The sequence below is a fragment of the Ascaphus truei genome, chromosome 20 (genome assembly GCF_040206685.1).
Source record: "Ascaphus truei isolate aAscTru1 chromosome 20, aAscTru1.hap1, whole genome shotgun sequence".
Lineage (NCBI taxonomy): Eukaryota > Metazoa > Chordata > Amphibia > Anura > Ascaphidae > Ascaphus > Ascaphus truei.
The window spans coordinates 30319841-30339102 of record NC_134502.1 but is presented as its reverse complement, the minus strand read 5'-3'; the positions used below and the strand labels follow the sequence as shown (position 1 = coordinate 30339102).

General features: G+C 43.6%; 1 protein-coding gene across 1 annotated transcript; it reads left to right on the top strand.

Annotated features, from left to right (window-relative positions):
• The first annotated feature begins 360 nt into the window (after positions 1 to 360).
• Positions 361 to 1332, top strand: LOC142471147 (olfactory receptor 11A1-like). Its single transcript, XM_075577936.1, has one exon. The coding sequence runs from the start codon at positions 361 to 363 to the stop codon at positions 1330 to 1332; it is 972 nt and encodes a 323-aa protein (XP_075434051.1).
• Positions 1333 to 19262: the final 17930 nt, after the last annotated feature.

Here is a 19262-nt window from a genome sequence, read left to right as displayed (position 1 = left end):
TCTTTTTTACAAAATTCTACAGTAATCCCTTGGTACCATGGAGGCCAGTTATTCACCAGTACGTAACTTCACATCTTTTTTTTTTTTAAACTATCTTCAGAAAAAAGTGGTCCTATCTTGTAAGGTTAATGCCGTTTTACACTAGGAGATCATTCAGTTTTTATAATATAAAACATAAGTAAATGTATTGATATTATTTTAATGAACCATCACGAGAGGAGTTTTTGGACCTCTTATCTTCTTCTTCTGATGCTTAGTTAGTATTATGTGAAACTATAACCTTCTGAAACAGACGTTATGTGATACAAAGCGCCACTAAATCTTCTCTTCTTGTCCTTTCACATCTCTTCTCTCCAGGAAATGTTTCAGGAGAACCAGACAACAGTCACTGAATTTCTGCTCCTGGGATTTCCAAGTCTCAAAACCTTCAATGTCGCCCTCTTCATTCTGTTCCTCGTGATCTACATCATGACATTAGGTGGAAACCTGCTGATCATCATATTGGTGTCAAACAGCCAAAGCCTTAAATCTCCCATGTACATCTTCCTCTGTCACCTGTCCTTGTCTGACATGTTACTTACCACAAACATAGCCCCTAACATGCTATATGTTGTGTTGAACGGTGGGGGCACCATACATGTTACTGGCTGCATCACACAATTTTACTTCTATGGCATTTCAACAGCTGTAGAGACTCTTCTTCTCACAGTGATGTCCCTTGACCGATATCTGGCAATCTGCAACCCACTGCGTTACACCTCCATCATGGACTTCAGACTTAGTCTCCACCTCGTTACCGGGACTTGGCTGATTGCATTTCTGTTAATGATATTCATCGTTATTCCTATGTGCCAGTTACAGTTCTGTGGTCCCCATATCATTGACCATTACTTCTGTGATTATGATCCTCTTCTGGAGCTCTCTTGTTCAGACACCTCCATTGTGAAACTAGGAGATTTTGTCATAGACATCCCTGTAATCCTCTTCCCATTTGTCTTCATCACTTTCACATATGTCTCCATCTCCCTCACCATCCTCAGGATCCCGTCCACCACTGGGAAACAGAAAGCCTTCTCCACCTGCAGCTCCCACCTGGCACTCGTGGGCACATTTTATGGAACTATCATAGCTATTTACATGGCTCCATACGGAGGACAGTCATTTAACGTAAATAAGGTCCTATCCCTTCTGTACACCGTGGGGACTCCCCTTTTCAACCCAGTTATATATAGTCTGAGAAATCAGGAGATCAAGTTGGCTCTTAGAAAATGCCTCTATATAAGGAGAAGTTCTTCTATTAAAATAAAACTCAATAGAGAGAACAACATTTGAGCTTGTTTCTGTGAAAATTAAAGTTCAATCATTTGTATAAATGGCTGTAGTAATAAAAATGGGAAATCCAAATTTAAGAAGGGTGAGTACAATCAGATGGAAGTTCGGGACCTTTCTCAATTTAGAACGTTATTACTGCACAAAAAGACCAGGAAAACCGCAGGGTGAAAACCCTCACAAAGAAATGTATGAACCCAATAAACCTAGACACTATTAATTACTAAGTGCTATGCATTGTATTAGGCATGCAATAAGCCACACACCCTAATCAATATTATAATTTTCAATCGTTTACGAGAGTTTATTCATGTAACCTTCTATCACACTAGGTTTGTCCTGTGAGGAAATAATCGGTCTGATTGTGTTCCATGTCTCCTTCCATTGTCTGGTCCTACTGAATAGAGAATAGATTGTTTTCTCACATTTCATACCGTTATTTCTGAACATGCAAAACCGCGCGGTTTTGCAATGACAACTTCAGAGCTACGAGAAGAGGCCCCAATCTCTGAAACTCTCAACATGGTCAACAAAAATGTTAATGTCACAGTAACAGGGACTTATCACTGTTGGAGAAAACATGCCTCTAATCCAGCAGTGTGCTGGTTAGTTGCACACCAGCATTCAACCAGACTCTACCTGGCCGATTAAAACTGTTAGAAAAAGCCTGTTCTGAGAAACAGGAAGGAGATTCCTTAGTTCACAAGGGAGCTAACCAAGGAAAAGAGGGGTTTGATTGCATTCGCAAGAAATGGGGACAAGTCCCTCTATACCTGAACACAGAGAGTGCCACAGCACACAAGGGTGCTGACCCAGGAGAACAGAGAGGTCTTCCTCTACAGAAACCCCAGATACAGATAAGAGACTTTCTTTTTGCACTGTTGAGTCTGTATAAATATATATGTGTGGGGTGGTAAGCAGCTTAGCTACCCACCCTGTTAGATAGAGCTGGAGTTAAAATGTGTAGTGATTTCTCCAAAGTGGAGTAGGTTTTTCATTGATGTTTGGTTTTTGCAGTGTTTAAAGGAACAGGCGCAATAAAGCCTTATTTTAATTTCACCTTAAAAACGGTCTCTATTGCATACCTCTGCACATATCTCTTATAGTCACCATTACAATAATTCTTATGATTTATTCTCATAATAAACTAATGTTCTGCACAGCACTGTACTAAATATAATATACATTATAAGTGGTACACACATAATTGGAAACATAGTATGAGGGGAATCTCTGTCCCACATAGCTTACAATCTAATCAGTGGTATTTATTTATTTCATTATTTATCAAATGTGTTAAAAGGAAGTAATACATTTAGAGTTTCCTCTCGTTTACAAGTATGTCCTGGGCACAGAGTTATAATAACAATACAGGGTTACATTAAGTGAACAGGGTTATGCCTTATATGTAAAGACATTGGATGGACAGTTACAGATAATATATGTTATAGGCGTATGTAACATTACCGCACTCCGTTAAATTGAGTTATTTTTGAAAAATGACAGATTCAATACCCACATTCTCCATTGGGAGTGCCACATCAACGACATCGTATTCCTTTGGTTAGGTAGCATCCCCAAATTGGAGAAGATGATGGAATGGATCAACTCTGCACACCCAACCATAACATGTTCTTTAGAACACAATTTGAAAACCATACACTATTTAGATGTACAAAAAAAAAACCTATTTTACAAAGAAACTGATAAAAACCGGGGCAGACAGATCTGCGTGATCCAGACTGATTACCTCTTTTTTGTTGTTATATTTTTTGTTTTGTTACATGTATGTATTATGGCATAATTACAGTTAGGTCCAGAAATAATTGGACACTGACACAATATTCATAATTTTGGCTTTGCACGCCACCACAATGGATTTGAAATGAAACAACTGAGATGCAATACAAGTGCAGACTTTCAGCTTTAATTCAAGGGGTTGAACAAAAATATCGTATGAAACGTTTAGGAATTGCAACCATTTTCATACACAGTCCCCTTTTTTCAGGGGCTCAAATGTAATTGGACAATTAACACAATCATAAATAAAATGTTCATTTTTAATACTTTGTCGAGAATCCTTTGCAGGCAATGACTGCTTGAAGTCTGGAACGGGTGGACATCACCAAACGCTGGGTTTCCTCCTTTGTGATGCTTTGCCAGGCCTTTACTGCAGCTGTCTTCAGTTGTTGTTTGTTTGTGGGTCTTTCTGCCTTAAGTTTTGTCTTCAGCAAGTGAAATGCATGCTCGATCGGGTTGAAATCAGGTGATTGACTCGGCCATTGCAGAATATTCAATTTCTTTGCCTTAAAAAAGTCCTGGGTTGCTTTCACAGTATGTTTTGTGTCATTGTCCATCTGTAAAGTGAAGCGCCGTCCAATCAACTTCGCTGAATTTGGCTGAATCTGAGCAGACAATGTATTCCTATACACTTCAGAATTCATCCGGCTGCTTCTGTCTTCTGTCACATCATCAATAAACACTAGTGACCCAGTGCCATTGTAAGCCATGCACGCCCATGCCATCACACTGCCTCCACCGTGTTGTACAGATGATGTGGTATGCTACGGATCATGAGCCGTTCCAAGCCTTCTCCATACTTTTTTCTTCCCAGGTTGATGGTCCCATCATTCTGGTACAGGTTATCTTAGTTTCATCTGTCCAAAGAATGCTGTTCCAGAACTGGACTGGCTTTTTTAGGTATTGTTTGGCAAAGTCTAATCTGGCCTTTCTATTCTTGAGGCTTCTGAATGGTTTGCACCTTGTGGTGAACCCTCTGTATTTGCTCTTGTGAAGTCTTCTCTTTATGGTAGACTTGGATAATGATATTAGTGCAAAAAAACAAAAAGAGAAAACAGCGCAAAACCTCATAGTGTAGTAAAATATCAATTATATTGGTATATCAGCGGGTGAGTATTACACGTACATCAATTAAATCATATAATAGCATGACATGTTTGGGACATGTTACCACATCAGCCACAGCAAATGCATCCGGTCACGTTGATTCAGACTAGGCGAGGAGGTCACATCCCTTCCTTCTCTGGTAGCCGTCTCTAGAGTCCTGTCACTCAGTTAGATGTGCGTCTCACTGCGCAGTGAAATGCCGCTGCCGCAGATGTGAAGCGGCGCAGACTCCACACTGGATACGGATGCCGGGTCTCCGAGAGCACACCGATGACGTCATCAAAGCTCCGTCGCGTCCTTTTCAAGTTTTAACTCCAGACCTTTTACCTGCTTAATTGATAATAACGAAGGAGTAGCCCACACCTGTCCATGAGACGGCTTCTGAGTCAATTGTCCAATTTCTTTTGGTCCCTTGAAAAAGAGGGGGCTACATATTAAAGAGATGTCATTCCTAAACCCTTCCTCCAATTTGGATGTGAATACCCTCAAATTAAAGCTGATAGACTGCACTTTAAGACAAAAAGAAAAGAGGTTGGGGCGCTCCCTATTTGTATAGGCTTGTGATGTTGCCTGTGTGGTAATGTGTAACCAAAGAAAGGGTAGTGTATACTTGCCCTTGTTGTTTTCTGCAGCTGGACCAGTAGAGAAGATAAAGCCCGGAATCTTCTTATAGTTGCAGTGGAGGTGGAGGGTTGGTCAGCGCACGGGATTTTGCTCAAACATAGAGATAAGAAGATATGGAACACGGAATTAGTGTTTTGGTAGCCAAACAGTACAATAGAGAGTAAAAAAGTTTTCCTTTAAAATGATTGATATTAAAAATATTTTAAAAAGAGAAAATTTCTTAAATAAAATTCTTAAATAAAATTGTGTGGTTTATTGAGCTATTTGTGGGCAGATGCAAACTATGTGCTATATGTGGATGACTAGCAGGGCTTCTGTGTGTTTGTATAGCCTGCTGTTGGTCTGGGGTTAAAAGGGATAATAGGGCTGGTTAGCAGAGTCTAGTGTGCAGTCTTTCCTTCACGGAATGCTGCCAGAAGCAATGAATGGCTTTCTCACCCTCCTAGTGGAGGCAGTATGTGAGTTGCTTCTCTCCCGGGTGCCCAAATTGAAAGAAAAGGGCCGAACTCGGTGAGTGAGCAAATAAGATTTATTGGGTACAAAAAACAAAATAACACTCACGATACAGCTTTGAAAACAGCCCAGCATCAGCCCGATCGTCCGGTATTGTTCCTCTCACCAGTGTGGCTCCTGTGGTCGCGTCCGGCGGCGGGACCGGAAGAGGACACTCCAGCTGGATCTCGCCATTCAAGGCGGATCGGGACGAGGCATGAGGGGAATTTTGCAGACCCCGCATTGTGAGACCATGGATGTGGCTCTGCTACTAGAGGATCCCCATAATTCCCTGGTCGTTATTACCCAACATGCACCATCACATCCCAAGATTGTTAGCGCTACCTCACACTTTGGGTGAGACTGTTATATGGACACGGAGTGTTAAGGTGCCTACGACACCCTCAGTTCTTTGGGGGAATCCCACTCGTGTGTTGGGTGTTGTGTGTGGGTTGCATTGAGATATTGTTATTGTTATTGTATGTGCGTGTGCCAGTAAATATTAGTTATATACCTGTGCGTGTTTTATTCTTCACTGCAATTGGTTCCTGTGAGTGGTTATTCTGCCAACGCTGGGATCCCTCATGGGTGGAGGCGCTGTACCGAGAGGAGAAAGAGCTCGCTCCAGGCTCCCAGTGGCGGAGGCTTAGGCCTCCTGTGAGCAACAGGTATATCAGCACGCATAGTTCCCTTAGTCATAGGGAAAGGGGGCTACATATATATAAATAAATCAGAAGACAAAGACCACTTCTCCACTCGGTCAGACCATTGTCCTAAGCTATTCAGATCCCATTCAATCATGAGCCTTTTCCATTATTATTATTATTATTATTAATAAAAAAAGCAGTAATATATTGCATTGTTTAATATCTATGTAAAGTGCTGCATAGATGGGCCCAGATCAGAGAAAGGGTGCTAAGCATTAGCATGACGTTACTCCCATTCATTTGAAAGCTAAAGATTGTAGAGAAAAAGCAAAGTCCTCCAGCGCGTAGACTTTAAGTATTCTTCTCCTCAATATGTATCGATGAGAGCTATAGAGAAAACAAAGAACAAAGGCACAGGTATCATACACGTTGATATTGTAGAAAATCAGAATAACCTGAGAGTTATGGAGCTTGACCCTTGCCTGTGTCTTCCTCTCATCAGATGCACTTCTCCATATTCTCTTGAGCAGTGTCTTAGAGGAGAAAAGGAAAACAGCATGGCATAATAACGTTTTATTAAATGAACATACACAGTTAAAATCCTACTCACAAACGGCCATGTGTGTATGCTTTATGGATAAGTTTCCAGCGTATCTCCTCAGGTACAGTCTCTCCACGTTATAACCAGTCCTGGGATTGCCCACGTGGACGCCTTCGCCGCTTCCAATTTCCGGTTCACTGCATGCAGAGGATCCTCAATGCTTGTGCAAAGCCTTGGTTCACCTCACTAGCTCTGTCCCTCACTTGGGACTCGGTCTGCGCATGCATCACCGTTTCTCGTGCTGATTGGGCAGAGTCCTGTTCCTTCCAAGTACGGTGGCTTACAACGTCCAAAATCCACCAATTGCGTTTCGCCAAAGGCTTCCTCAGTGGTGTGTGGGTTCACTGATTTATATCATACTTATACTGCTTGCATCCACGCTTTTGGCTGCATTCAACTTTTACAAACAGGAGCAGGCAGTCTTGTGTTTACCATTAAATGCTCATGCTTTCTTCTTTTTTTTTTTTTTTTAACTTTCTTTTATTGGTTTTTACATACAAGTATCACATTGGTACTGTTTAGTAGACTGTGGGACAGACAACATCTATACGTACATGGGAAGGGGTAGACGGGAGAAAATTAGGTTAGGGGGAAGGGAGGGAATGCTGGGGGGGAGGGATGGAAGGGTAGGGTAGAGGAGGTAACTCCGTTCGTGTTCTTCACTGGTCCTAGGCCGCTACTGCGGGCTCAGATCCATCTGTGCCCATACTGCGCCTGGCATGAAGGCAGGGGGGACGCGTATTCACCCTCAATCATCCCTGGATTTAGTGTTAGTGTCGTTCCTCCCTCGCTTTCGGTCCGTCACCGAAGGAGAACCCACCTATTTCTATTAAAGCCAGACGGAGGCATTGCTCATCCCTGGGATATCAGTCTGAGCCAACCATAGCGACCAGACTTTTTGGAAATTTGAGCCAGTGTCGTTGACCAAACTTGTCAATTTTTCCATCTGGCAAGCAAACCAAATTCTGTTCCGAATTTTATCTATTGATGGAATTGCATTCTGATTCCACAGTGCTGCGGTCTCGCACCTCATCGCCGTAGCAACATGTGCTATTAATTTGTTTCCTGATCTAGACACCTCATTCGTGGGCTTACCCAAAAGGAACACCCACGGGTCTAGTTGAATTTTGAGGCCCAAAAAGATCCTCTGTAGCCAATCTCTGATTTGCATCCAGACAGGTATGATTCGTGTACAAGACCACAGCATGTGTACCAGATCTCCCCGTTCCCCGCACTGTCTGGGACAGAGCGAGAAAGCACCCGCAACAAATTTTGCCAATCTAACTGGGGTGAGATACCACCTCATTAATACTTTATATGAGTTCTCCTTCAGTGTCGTACAAATCGAGCTACTGGCCGCAGCTTTAAAGATCGCTGTCCAGTCTTTGTCTTCTAACTGTCCTGTCAGGTCTGTCTCCCATTGTGTCATGAACCTGGTTTTATGTGAGCCGTCAATGTCCACCCTAACCACTTCCCTATATAGAGCAGAGATGAGTCCCCGTGTATCGGTTCCCCGATCACAGAGCTTTTCAAAATTAGTTAGCGGTGGTCTATTTAGATGTTTGGTATAGAATGCCCGGACCTGGAGGTATCTAAGGAATTCAGTGTAAGGTAAGTCCGTTTCTGACTGTAATAGCTCAAATGGTTTGATCGTGTCTCGCCCCTCCAGGTCTTTTAGCCTTCTCAATCCCAATTTTTGCCAACGTGTGAAGTTCCTACCGACCAGCCCTGGAACAAAGTCTGGATTTCCGTATAAGGGAGTCATCAGAGTATGTTTTGAGGTTAATGAGTGATTATTTTTAGCCGCATCCCAGACCGATAGAGAGTTGAGCAACGAGGTCAGCGGGTCCTTTAGATCTTTAATCTAGATTTAGGATACCAAATTAGATCCTTAAGCTCTAGCAGGGCGCACACCTTCGTCTCCAGTGCCACCCATCGCCTCAGCTCCGGGTCACCATGCCACTGTGTAATTTGGCATAGTTGTGCCGCTTTATAATATGCCATCAAGCTCGGTACTGCCAAACCTCCAGTTTCCCTAGGTCTTTGCATAATTGACATTTTTACCCGCGGTGTTTTGTTTTTCCAAATGTATTTTGTAACTGCATTCTGCAATTCTTTAATTTCTGATCTCACTACGGGTATCGGAAGAGTTTGGAACAGGTACTGTAGCCGAATAACAATAGATTCTGTCAATACAGGATATTCCGTATGCAGACCAATCCTTGAGTTCTTTTGTGAGGGCTCTTAGTAGTCTTGGGTAGTTCTCCTGATATAGGTTGGAGCTGTGTTTGGTTAGATATATCCCTAAGTATTTTATAGCTTTGAGCTGCCATTTAAACTGAAAATTAATTTCTAATAATTTCTCTGTTTCTTTTGGGATATTTAGATTCAGCGCCTCCGATTTAGATTGATTTATCTTAAAACCGGAGATTCTGCTAAATTTTTCCAATAGAGCAAACAGATTGGGTAGCGAGGTAAGCGGCTTTGTCAATGACAATATGATGTCGTCCGCATAAAGAGCGACTTTATGCTCTTGAGAGTGGATTTGAACTCCCGAAATGTCAGGACTGTGACGTATGTGTGCCGCTAACGGTTCCACGCATAGGGCGAACAACAAGGGCAAGAGTGGGCAGCCCTGTCTGGTCCCGCTTTTGATTTTAAACAACTCTGACGGAAAGCCCTGGTGGACCACCCTGGCGGTCGGTGTTGTGTATAATGCTATTATTGCCCCTAGAATTTTACCTCCAAACCCGAACGCACCAAGCGTGGATTCCATATATGGCCAATCAATCCTGTCAAAGGCCTTTTCCGCGTCTAAGCTTAATACTATACCTCGGATCCCGTTGGCCTTAATGAAATTAATGATATCTATTATCCTTCTAGTATTGTCGGCCGCTTGTCTATCTCAAATAAAGCCAACCTGATCCGGGTGGATGAGCCTTGGCAGGATCGCGCTCAATCTATTGGCCAGTAATTTGGAGTATATTTTAACGTCCGAATTGATTAAGGATATCGGCCTACTGTATAACTTTGACAATTTCTGGGATATTTGTCCTTCTTATGGATTATAGATATCGACGCCTGGAGCATCTGGTCCGAGAAGGGTTCCCCCGCCAAGACTCCGTTAAATAACTTGAGCATGTGTGGTGCTAGGATCCCGATAAATTTTTTGTAATACAAATTAGAAAACCCGTCCGGTCCCGGGGCCTTAGAGGGTTTTAGACTCTTGATAACTTCTATCAGTTCCTCCAGAGTGAAATCAGTCTGAATTGCCTCGCGCTCCAGTCTGCTCAGCTTAGGTAGGGCTGCTTCCTTTAAAAAGGACTGTAGTAGTTTGTTTGTTTTTGGGTTGTGTGTCACCTTCTCCCCATTGTATAGCTGTTCATAATAAAGTCTAAACTCTTCCACTATGCGTTTGGGGTTGGAGGACATTTCCCCCGATTTGGTTTTGATGGTCTGTATATTATAACTTGGTTGCCTATTGCGAATCCTGTTAGCTAGCATAGTGTCCGGCTTGTTGGCTTTATCAAAGAATTTCCCCTTGGTCCAGCTCAAGTCCCTCTTGGCCTGGGACGTGAGGAGGAGGTTAAGCTCTATCCTTACATCCTTCAGCTCCTTGAGAATGTCCCCTCTACCTGATCGGCTATGAAGTGTAGAGAGCTCATGTAACCTCTTATATAGTTGTGTCAATTTTGTTTCCCTCTGCCTTTTGCGTCTCGCTGCAAGACTAATCAGCATTCCACGCATTGTGGCCTTGTGAGCCTCCCACAGTGTAATGTGAGATTCCACAGTGCCTGTGTTTGTGACAAAAAATTGCCTAATCTCGTCTTTGACTGTCTGTGCTAATTCTGGGATCTTAATCAGGGACTCGTTTAATTTCCAATTTGCTCCCGTGCTAATCGGTCTAATTTGAGTGCATCTTAGCTCAATTGATGCCTGGTCCGACCATGATATGTCATGAATTAGTGTGTCGGTGATTTGTGGAACCATTCTGCTCGACACAAAGAAGTGGTCAAGTCTGCTATAACTGTCGTGTGGGTGTGAGTAGAATGTATAGGTGCGCTTACCCGGGTGCTGTTCCCGCCATATGTCCACTAAACAACCTCGCCTCAGCCCATCTAATAGTGCTGTAGCCCCTGTTTGTCTCTCCTTCTCCTGTCTCGGAGATCTGTCTATTCGAGGGTCCAGGACCTTATTGAAGTCTCCCGCTAATATAATATTTCCGGCTGCCCATTTTTGGAGCTTAAGAAAGAACTCTGCAAAGAACTGAGGATCTTTTTCACATGGGGCATAGACGCATGCCATGGTTACAGTAGAAGATTAGGGAAAGGTTCCCAAAAACAGTGCTACAGCAAATGGGATACAAGGGCAATTAATGCTTGAATATATAGCAAAACTGCGGACAAGGTCTAAAATGGTAATTGAGAGTATTGGACCCAGTGCATCATAAAGCAGGAAGTGACATGATAAAGTATTTTGTCTTATAATGAGGGTATATAATGCTTAAAAAGCACCTCAAAAGACTAAAAGAACTCTTACCTGCGGCACTGTTACTGGTCAGCAATTCCCCCTAGATCCATAAATGGGGAGATACAAAACTCTTCTTAGATCCTTAATCCATGTGTGCGTGCATCACGCAGAGTGGGTGTGCAATATGGTAGTTATCCAAAGATAGTAGCGGAGCACAGCTGAAGGATGGGGTCAACACCAGCAATCAATAGGTTAAAAATCTTCTTTGTTGAGACATGGTGCAAAACGGGGGGAGACAGCGACAACTCTAACGCGTTTCAGGCTATGCAGCCCTTTCTCAAAGAGTAAAATCGCGTCTCCACTAGCCGCAGTTATGAAGGGGAAACCCCGCCTACCTTACCCAGAGATGCCATGGTTACTCTGCATTGCTGCAGTAGACCCACCAGTATAATATATCTACCTTCTGGATCACGTTTTATTTTTGCCATCTCAAACGGGACTCTGTTATGGAGTAGTATAGCAACCCCTTTTTTCTTTTCTTTGGCTGAGGCGAGATAAAACCTCCTAAAATTTTTGTCTATGTACCCTGGGTTTTTGTTGGAGCAATAATGCGTCTCTTGCAGGAAGAGAACGTCTGTTTTTCTACGCTTGAATTCTGCAAAGGCGATTCTATGTTTTTGAGGGGAATTGAATCCCTTAACATTTTGTGATATGAACGTCAATGCCATGTTTGTATATATAGTGAGTCTTTGTGAGTGTAGTGCGTTCGCCTCCTACCCGTGCCTTGGATTCTCTGTAGGTGCCAGTAGTGGTGTTGCTGGTCTCGTGATGCCATGGTACCTCCTTTTGGGAAACCTGAGGTTGGGGAAGGAAAACACATAGGGGAGTGACAGGGAACATAAAGTCTTTTGACATGTACAAGGAAAACCATCTTGGCCCTAACTGACCTTTGGTTTACTGCCTGGGAAAACCGCCCATACTCTGGGTGCTCCCACCCTTCTGTCCAGGTTTGTGGGGTATATTCCAGACCACGGATTCCCAGGTCTTTGACTGGGCTATGGCTTAAAGCCGCGGCCCAGCCCCAGGTGCACATGCCAAAAGGTGGGGATGAGGGCAATCACCCGCCCCCCCCGCCGGCAGTGCAAACATTATATTATCAAAACTGGAGATGTGAACATTTTTCTAGTACTCAACTATGGATTATACACTCTATACTCTAACTTTGTTTGTTACAAACTTCTAACCTCTACGTTCTATAACTGGCTACCCTAACTTGTTTAACTACTTTAGCTGAACCCCTCTCCCCAGCGGGGGAATTCGCGCACCACCCCGGGGAGCCCTCCCACCCCTTGACGGGTCTTCCGATCGCCGCCTCTGTCCCCCAGTCTCAACTCGGTCTTTTTCCTGCACTGCAGGCGCTTCCACTGACGTCATTTCCTATCCGACGGGACTCCGTGAGGGACCGCCCCCGACGTCACCCGGGTCCAGTGCGCATAACCGCCTGCGAGCAGCCGAGGAAGCAGGCGTGTCCCGAGGGTGGAGCCGACTGGAGCTCCCCGATTTCACGCCCAAACAGCGTCCGCCATTCTTTTCCAGCGCTTCTTCTCCAGCTTATCCCGCGGATCATCACAGGAAGCCATTTTGATGAGTGTTGAAATTTTTCTTTTTTTCCAGCCGTCTCTTTGTCCTTCGCCGGAGCTTGACCGTCTGGGCTCGGACCATCAGGAGGGGGGTGGATGGGAGCCCCATGGGCACTCTTACACCGGGCAGCACTCAGTGAGGGGAACAGTCTCAGGATTTATTGTAACGGGAACAACAACAGTAACGACTAGTTCTGGTGGAACTAGAAAGCAGGGCACGTGGTCCTCATGCAGGTCTTGAGAGTCCTGACTTGTCTTGGCATTGTCCGGCTGGTGAGCCCACTTTTTCCCACTCAGTCTGCCGGGGCGTGCGCCCTACAGGGGTTTCCCCTCGGTGTAGTTTATTGGGGATACCCAGTTTTTTCAGGAACTCCGGACCATCTGCTAGGTGTTTGAGTACGTGGGACCGGCCATTTTGCACCACAATCAGAGCGAAGGGGAAAGCCCACCTATACCGTATGTTTTTGTCCCGCAGTATTCTGGTAACAGGTTGGAGGGCCTGGCGTCTCGTCAGCGTGATCGGGGAAATGTCCTGATATATGGCCATCTCTATTCCCTCAAATTTCACTGTTGGAGTGGCCCTGGTAATTTTGCAGATCTCTGCCTTGGTGGTGAAGTGGTGCAGGCGCAGAATTACGTCCCTGGGTGGATTATTAGGTAGTGGACGGGCTCTTAATGCGCGGTGGCATCGGTCCATGACCAGCTCTGCCTCCGTCTTCCCCGGCATTATGGAAGTCATCCATCTATTGAGCATCACGTCGGGGTCTTGAATCTCCTCAGGGATTCCTCTAACCCTGAGATTGTTCCATCTGTCGCAATTTTCGCTGTCCTCGTGGCGTTCCACTAGCTCTGCCACTTTCCTCTCGAGGGTGGTAACCCTGGTGTCTGTATCTTTCTGACATCTAGTAGACTCCTCCATTTTCTCCTCTAAGTCATTCGTGCGGGTCCCAATGCTAAGTATGTCTTTCCGCAGGTGCTCTACTTCCCCCCGGAAAAACGTTTTGAGGTAGGAGAGGAGCTGTGCAATCTCTCTCTTCAACGCACCTGTCGGCTCATCCGTCGCCATCTCCAGCTCCGGTGCGGAGTCTGAATCTGATGCCGCCATGCTGTCCGTCTCCCTGGGCTTTTTTGCCCCCACAAAGTAGGTGCGTACATCCACCTTCTGTTTTGATTTTTTCCGGGTAGCCGCCATTTGTTGTGGTGCTGTGGACTTAGTTCTTGCGAATGCCGCCACTTAATTGTGATTTTGTTGAGTTTTGTTATTATTTTTTATTTATTTACTGCCGGTGGGTAACGGAGCGCTCCTTTCAAGCCGCCATCTCCGATCCCGTCGCGCATGCGCCTCGCTCATGCTTTCTTCTAAGATTGCTATACAGTATAAATATCCACAGAGGAGAAGAAATCATGGGGGGGACACAACATATATTTTCTCTACTGTCTATTTTGGGAGTCCATTGGACTCTCGCTGCGGGACAATAAGTATACCTTTCTAATTGTTGTCTGTTTATGGTTTGGCGCCACTTGATAAACAGCAGAAAGCTAAAGATTAGCTCCAGCACCACTTTGTGGATCTGAGCAATGGTTAGATCCAGTATATATGAATAAATATACAATGCAGCACCACTCCGGGTGTATAATGCCCTTCTTGCTCCACAAATAAATCTGTTAGCATTTTGCTGATCTCTAAAGCAATGGACAAGTTAATCAGACATACACTGGCGACACACTTTATTCGAGCTCAGCTAGTCCCACGAATTCGGGTATACCCGGGTGTATTGAGGTTTGTGACTGTTTTCTGCCCGAGTGCATTGGGTTATTTTCCAGGCAGGGATTGAAGCATTTTATTCCCGCTGGCTGCAATACTGCACAGTATATATATATATACTGCATTACAATTCATGAATTTATGCCATCTGGTAGACACGCGAAGCATTGCAGCCTATTAAATCCTAATCATTATCATTTAACAGATCAGCCGCCCGTCAGCCAGGCATGAACCCAGGCTGGGAAGGCAAACGCAACGGGGCTTGTCAGAGGTGAGGAGCGGCGCATTCCAGGTATCTGCCAGGTACATACTGGGTATTTGCTCGAATAAAGTGTGTCGGTGCAGTACTAAATTCTGCAAAGTTTTCCCATTGGTTAATGTGTTCATGGAACTTTGCCTTGTTTGTCAGCAAACTGTTCCTTATTGCCCACATGGGGACGTCATGGAATTCTCTATACAATACCAGTCCCAGGTGTTCTCATCATCCAGTTATACACACAAGGTCTCATGTGCAAAACCTGCTCACAAAAGGTATAAAGATCTCTGAAGCAGTTACAGCCTCAGGCATTGTGCTCAATTCCTACTGCACCTGTATGTCTCCTCTTACTAACTCACAGGGAATCCTCAAGAGATATCTTCTGATCTTCAATTTCTAACCTGCAGCACTACTGCCTGTCTGACCATTTCCTGCAAGGACCTACTGCACCATCGATGGGTTTGAGATCATGTTGAACAATATAACATCTACCTGCATATTGATGTGATACGTCAGCTTGGAACAGAGGTAAGATAACTACAGCTATTGTCTTTCAGAGCTTTAGGTCATATATTACATAGTTACATAGCTACATAGTAGATGAGGTTGAAAAAAGACATGCGTCCATCAAGTTCAACCTATGCTAAATTTAAACAACAGATACTTTATCCTATATCTATACTTACTTATTGATCCAGAGGAAGGCAAAGAAAAAAAACCAGTGTTATATCATCCAATGATATCTCAAAAGGGGAAAATAAATTCCTTCCTGACTCCTAGAATTGGCATTCAGATTACTCCCTGAATCAACACCCTTCTCATGTTTACTTATTTGGTATATCCCTGTATACCTTTCCTTTCTAAAAATATGTCCAACCTTTTTTTGAACAAATCTGTTCATCACTGTTCATCATCTGCCATCACAGTCTCCATGGGTAATGAGTTCCACATTTTAACTGTGCTGACTGTACATAACCCTTTCCTTTGTTGCTGGTGAAATCTCCTTTCCTCCAACCTTAAGGGATGACCCTGAGTCCTTTGTTTTGTCCTTGGGATAAATCCTGAGGGGATAAATAGTCCTTTTGAAAGCTCCTTGTACTGACCCCGAATATATTTGTATATAGTTATCATATCCCCTCTTAGGCGCCTCTTTTCTAATGTAAATACATCTAATTTAGCTAGCCTCTCCTCTTAAGTTAGATTGTCCATCCCCTTTATTAATTTGGTGGCTCTTCTCTGCATTCTCTCTAGTTCCAGAATGCATTTTGTAAGGAAAGGAACACAAAATTGTACTCCATACTCAAGGTGTGGTCTTACTAATGCTTTGTAAAGGGGCATAATTATGTTTACTTCCCTTCCATCCAATCCCTGTTTAATGCAAGATAAGATCTTTTTTGCCTTTGCAGCTACTGCATTAACTTTGGGCACTATTGCTAAGCCTGCTGTATACAAGCACTCCTAAATCCTTCTCTATCAAGGATTCCCCTAATATATGCCTATTTCACTTGTAATTCGCCAGTTTATTCTTGCTTCCCAAATGCATAACCTTACATTTATCTGTATTTAAACTCATCTGCAATTTACCTGCCCAAGTTTTCAGTCGCTCCAAATCCTTCTGGAGAGAAATTACATCCTGCTCTGATTATACTACTTTATACAATTTAGTGTCATCAGCAAAGATGGAGACTTTGCTCTCGATGCCGACCTCAAGGTCATTAATAAACAAGTTAAAAAGCTGGGGTTCCAGTACCGATCCGACTTTAGCCCAACCTGAAAAAGTTCCATTTATGACAACCCTCTGCTGTCTGTCCTTTAACCAGTTTTCAATCCAGGTGCATATATTTTTGCTGAGTCCAATTTGCTTTATTTTGTACACCAACCTCTTGTGTGGATCCATATCAAAAACCTTTGCAAAATCTAAGTTGACCACATCAACTGCATTACCCTGGTCTAAATTCCTACTTGCCTCCTCAAAGAAACAAATAAAGTTAGTTTGTCAGGATCTATCCTTCATAAATCCATACTGACAATAACTAATAATTTTGTTTTCCTCTGCATTTTCCTTATCTCCAATAATCTTCCTACCCATCTCACACTGAAAGGGTCCTAAATGTTCTTTTCTTTTTTTTGTTATTGTGGTACTTAAAGAACTTTTTATGGTTGATCTTACTTTCTTTTGCAATCATTTATTCATTATCCATTTCTGCTAATTTTTGCATTTTTTGTTACATTGTTTTTCTCCCTAACCTGTTTATTTAACCACATTGGTTTTAACTTATTTCTTTTATACTTATTACCCATCTGATAAGTGTGCTTTTCTAACAATGTTTTAAAGACTGCCCATTATCTTCTACATATTCCCTGCTAAAATATCATCCCAGTGTATTCCTTGTAGATTAGACCTCAGTTTATTAAAAACTGTCTTTCTAAAGTTTAAGGTCTTTGTTGAACCCAAGTAATCTTTTTTTGATCATTTATTTCAAATGAGACCATGTTATGATCACTGTTACACAAATGTTCCAGGACTTGAATATTTGTTATTACTTCTACATTGTTTGATATGACCAAATCCAGTACTGCCCCTCTCCTGTGTGAAAGGTCAGAAGGAGAAAATGACACTTTAAGTATAATTCATGGTATAGGAGACCTGTCCTAGGGTAGGTATTAGAAAGGGGGCCACTGCATCCATTTATCTGAGTCTTACAGTCTGATAATCTCAGGCTGATTAAGTTAATAAAATAATTCCTGTCTAACACCTCTTGAAGACATGTTCTCCTTACAATACAAATAGATTCCACCATGTAGTAGGAGGTATGTCCTAGTATAGGTATTATTAAAGGGTTCGTTATATCCATTTATCAAAGTCTCCCAACTCGCACACATAGAGTAAAACCAGCACAACAAACTGCACCGGGGTTATAAAAAAGAAGGAGTTGCCCTATAATGTATTTTCTAGGAGTGTGTCAGTATTAGGTGTTACCTTTTTTATTTGGACGAACAATTGACATTATAGGACAAGCTTTCTGAGTTCTCTCTCTTCCTCAGGACGAGCGACACTTATTTACAGAGATCCAATGAGTTTAACACAGAGGAGTGAGCAGGGGAGGGGAGAAGCCTACATGTAAAGAAGCCCATCTCTAAAGTGGCCCCTTTTTATGTGGCAAGCAGTGGGGAGTTTAAGAGGGAGTTCAACAGGAGTGGAACAAGTGGACAACACAACACCTACTGGCCCTGAGTCCTGAATTCAAACTGCGCTGGAAAGGAGAACATTATCTACCCCAGACCGCACATCTCAACACGTTACTATTGCTGCCATGCCAACGGCGCTACTATTTATATTTTCTCTGACCTCGTTACTTTTCAAATTACACGTTTCTTTCTACCAGCCTCATTATGTCTCTAACTCTATTCCTATATCTCCATCTCCTCTTCCTTCACCCCTTCTCAGTTCACATGAACTCCTTTCTTACCTGCGTCCTCTGTCACTACACAGCTATACCCCCTGCACTAAAACACACCCCTACAAATCCTCACCACACATTCTCTTTCTATCCATGCTTCTCCTCGTTGCTTCTGGAGATATCTCTCCCAATCCTGGTCCCTGCCTTATTCCTACATGCGCTCGTCTTCACCTCCCACATGCAACCTCTACTCCTTCTGGTGTCATCCCCTCTAACGTCATACCCATCCCCTGCCACCCTCCCTCCTCTCTCCCTTTCTTCTGTGCCCTTTGGAATTCCCTTTCTAACATGTTGCCCGCTGTGCATGACTTCTTTTTATCTCACTCTCTGCTCATCTTTGCTATAACTGAGACTAGCCTCTCTCAGTCCGACTCTGCTCTGGAATTTGCTCTCACTTATGGTGGCCTTTCTTTCTCCCACACCCCACACCCTGATGGCAGGGGTGTGGGGCTCCTCCTCATCTTTATCTGCCGCTACCAAACCCTTCCTCTTCCTCCCTCTCTTGCTTTTCCCACACTTTTCTCTCCTCTCCCTGTCCACTTGGCAGTCATCAATCAAACACCTACCCCTACTCACCCCCCTTCTGCCGTTCTCTCTCTCTTTGAATACTGGCTCTCTTTCTTTCTCTCCTCTGACTCCCCTCAACTTCTCCTTGGGGACTTCAACTGCCATATTGATGACCACTCTCTCCCTTGGGCTTCCCGCATTCCCTTTCTAACCTCTTCATTTGGCCTTCACCGATGGACTGCAGCCAGCACCCACAAGGATGGCCATTGTCTTGGTTTACACTAAACTTTTCTCTCTCTGATTTCTCCATTTCCCCTTTTCCTCTCTCTGACCAGCATATCATCTCATTTTCTCTCTCTCTCGCTTCTCCCCTTCCCTACTCCACGTTTCTGCAGAGACCTGCACTCTATTAACCTACCAGCTTTTGATTCCAATTTAAGCTCCTCCCTCTCCTCTCTCAGCTCTGCCCCAGAACCTGTCAACCTGGTCAGGAACTACAAGTCTGCCCTATCCTCCTCTCTTGATCTACATGCCCCGCTTTCTTTCTACCATTCTCACCCTTC

What these genes read in the sequence shown, in the direction of transcription:
- LOC142471147 (XM_075577936.1), top strand. Translation starts at nt 361, where the DNA reads ATGTTTCAGGAGAACCAGACAACAGTCACTGAATTTCTGCTCCTGGGA.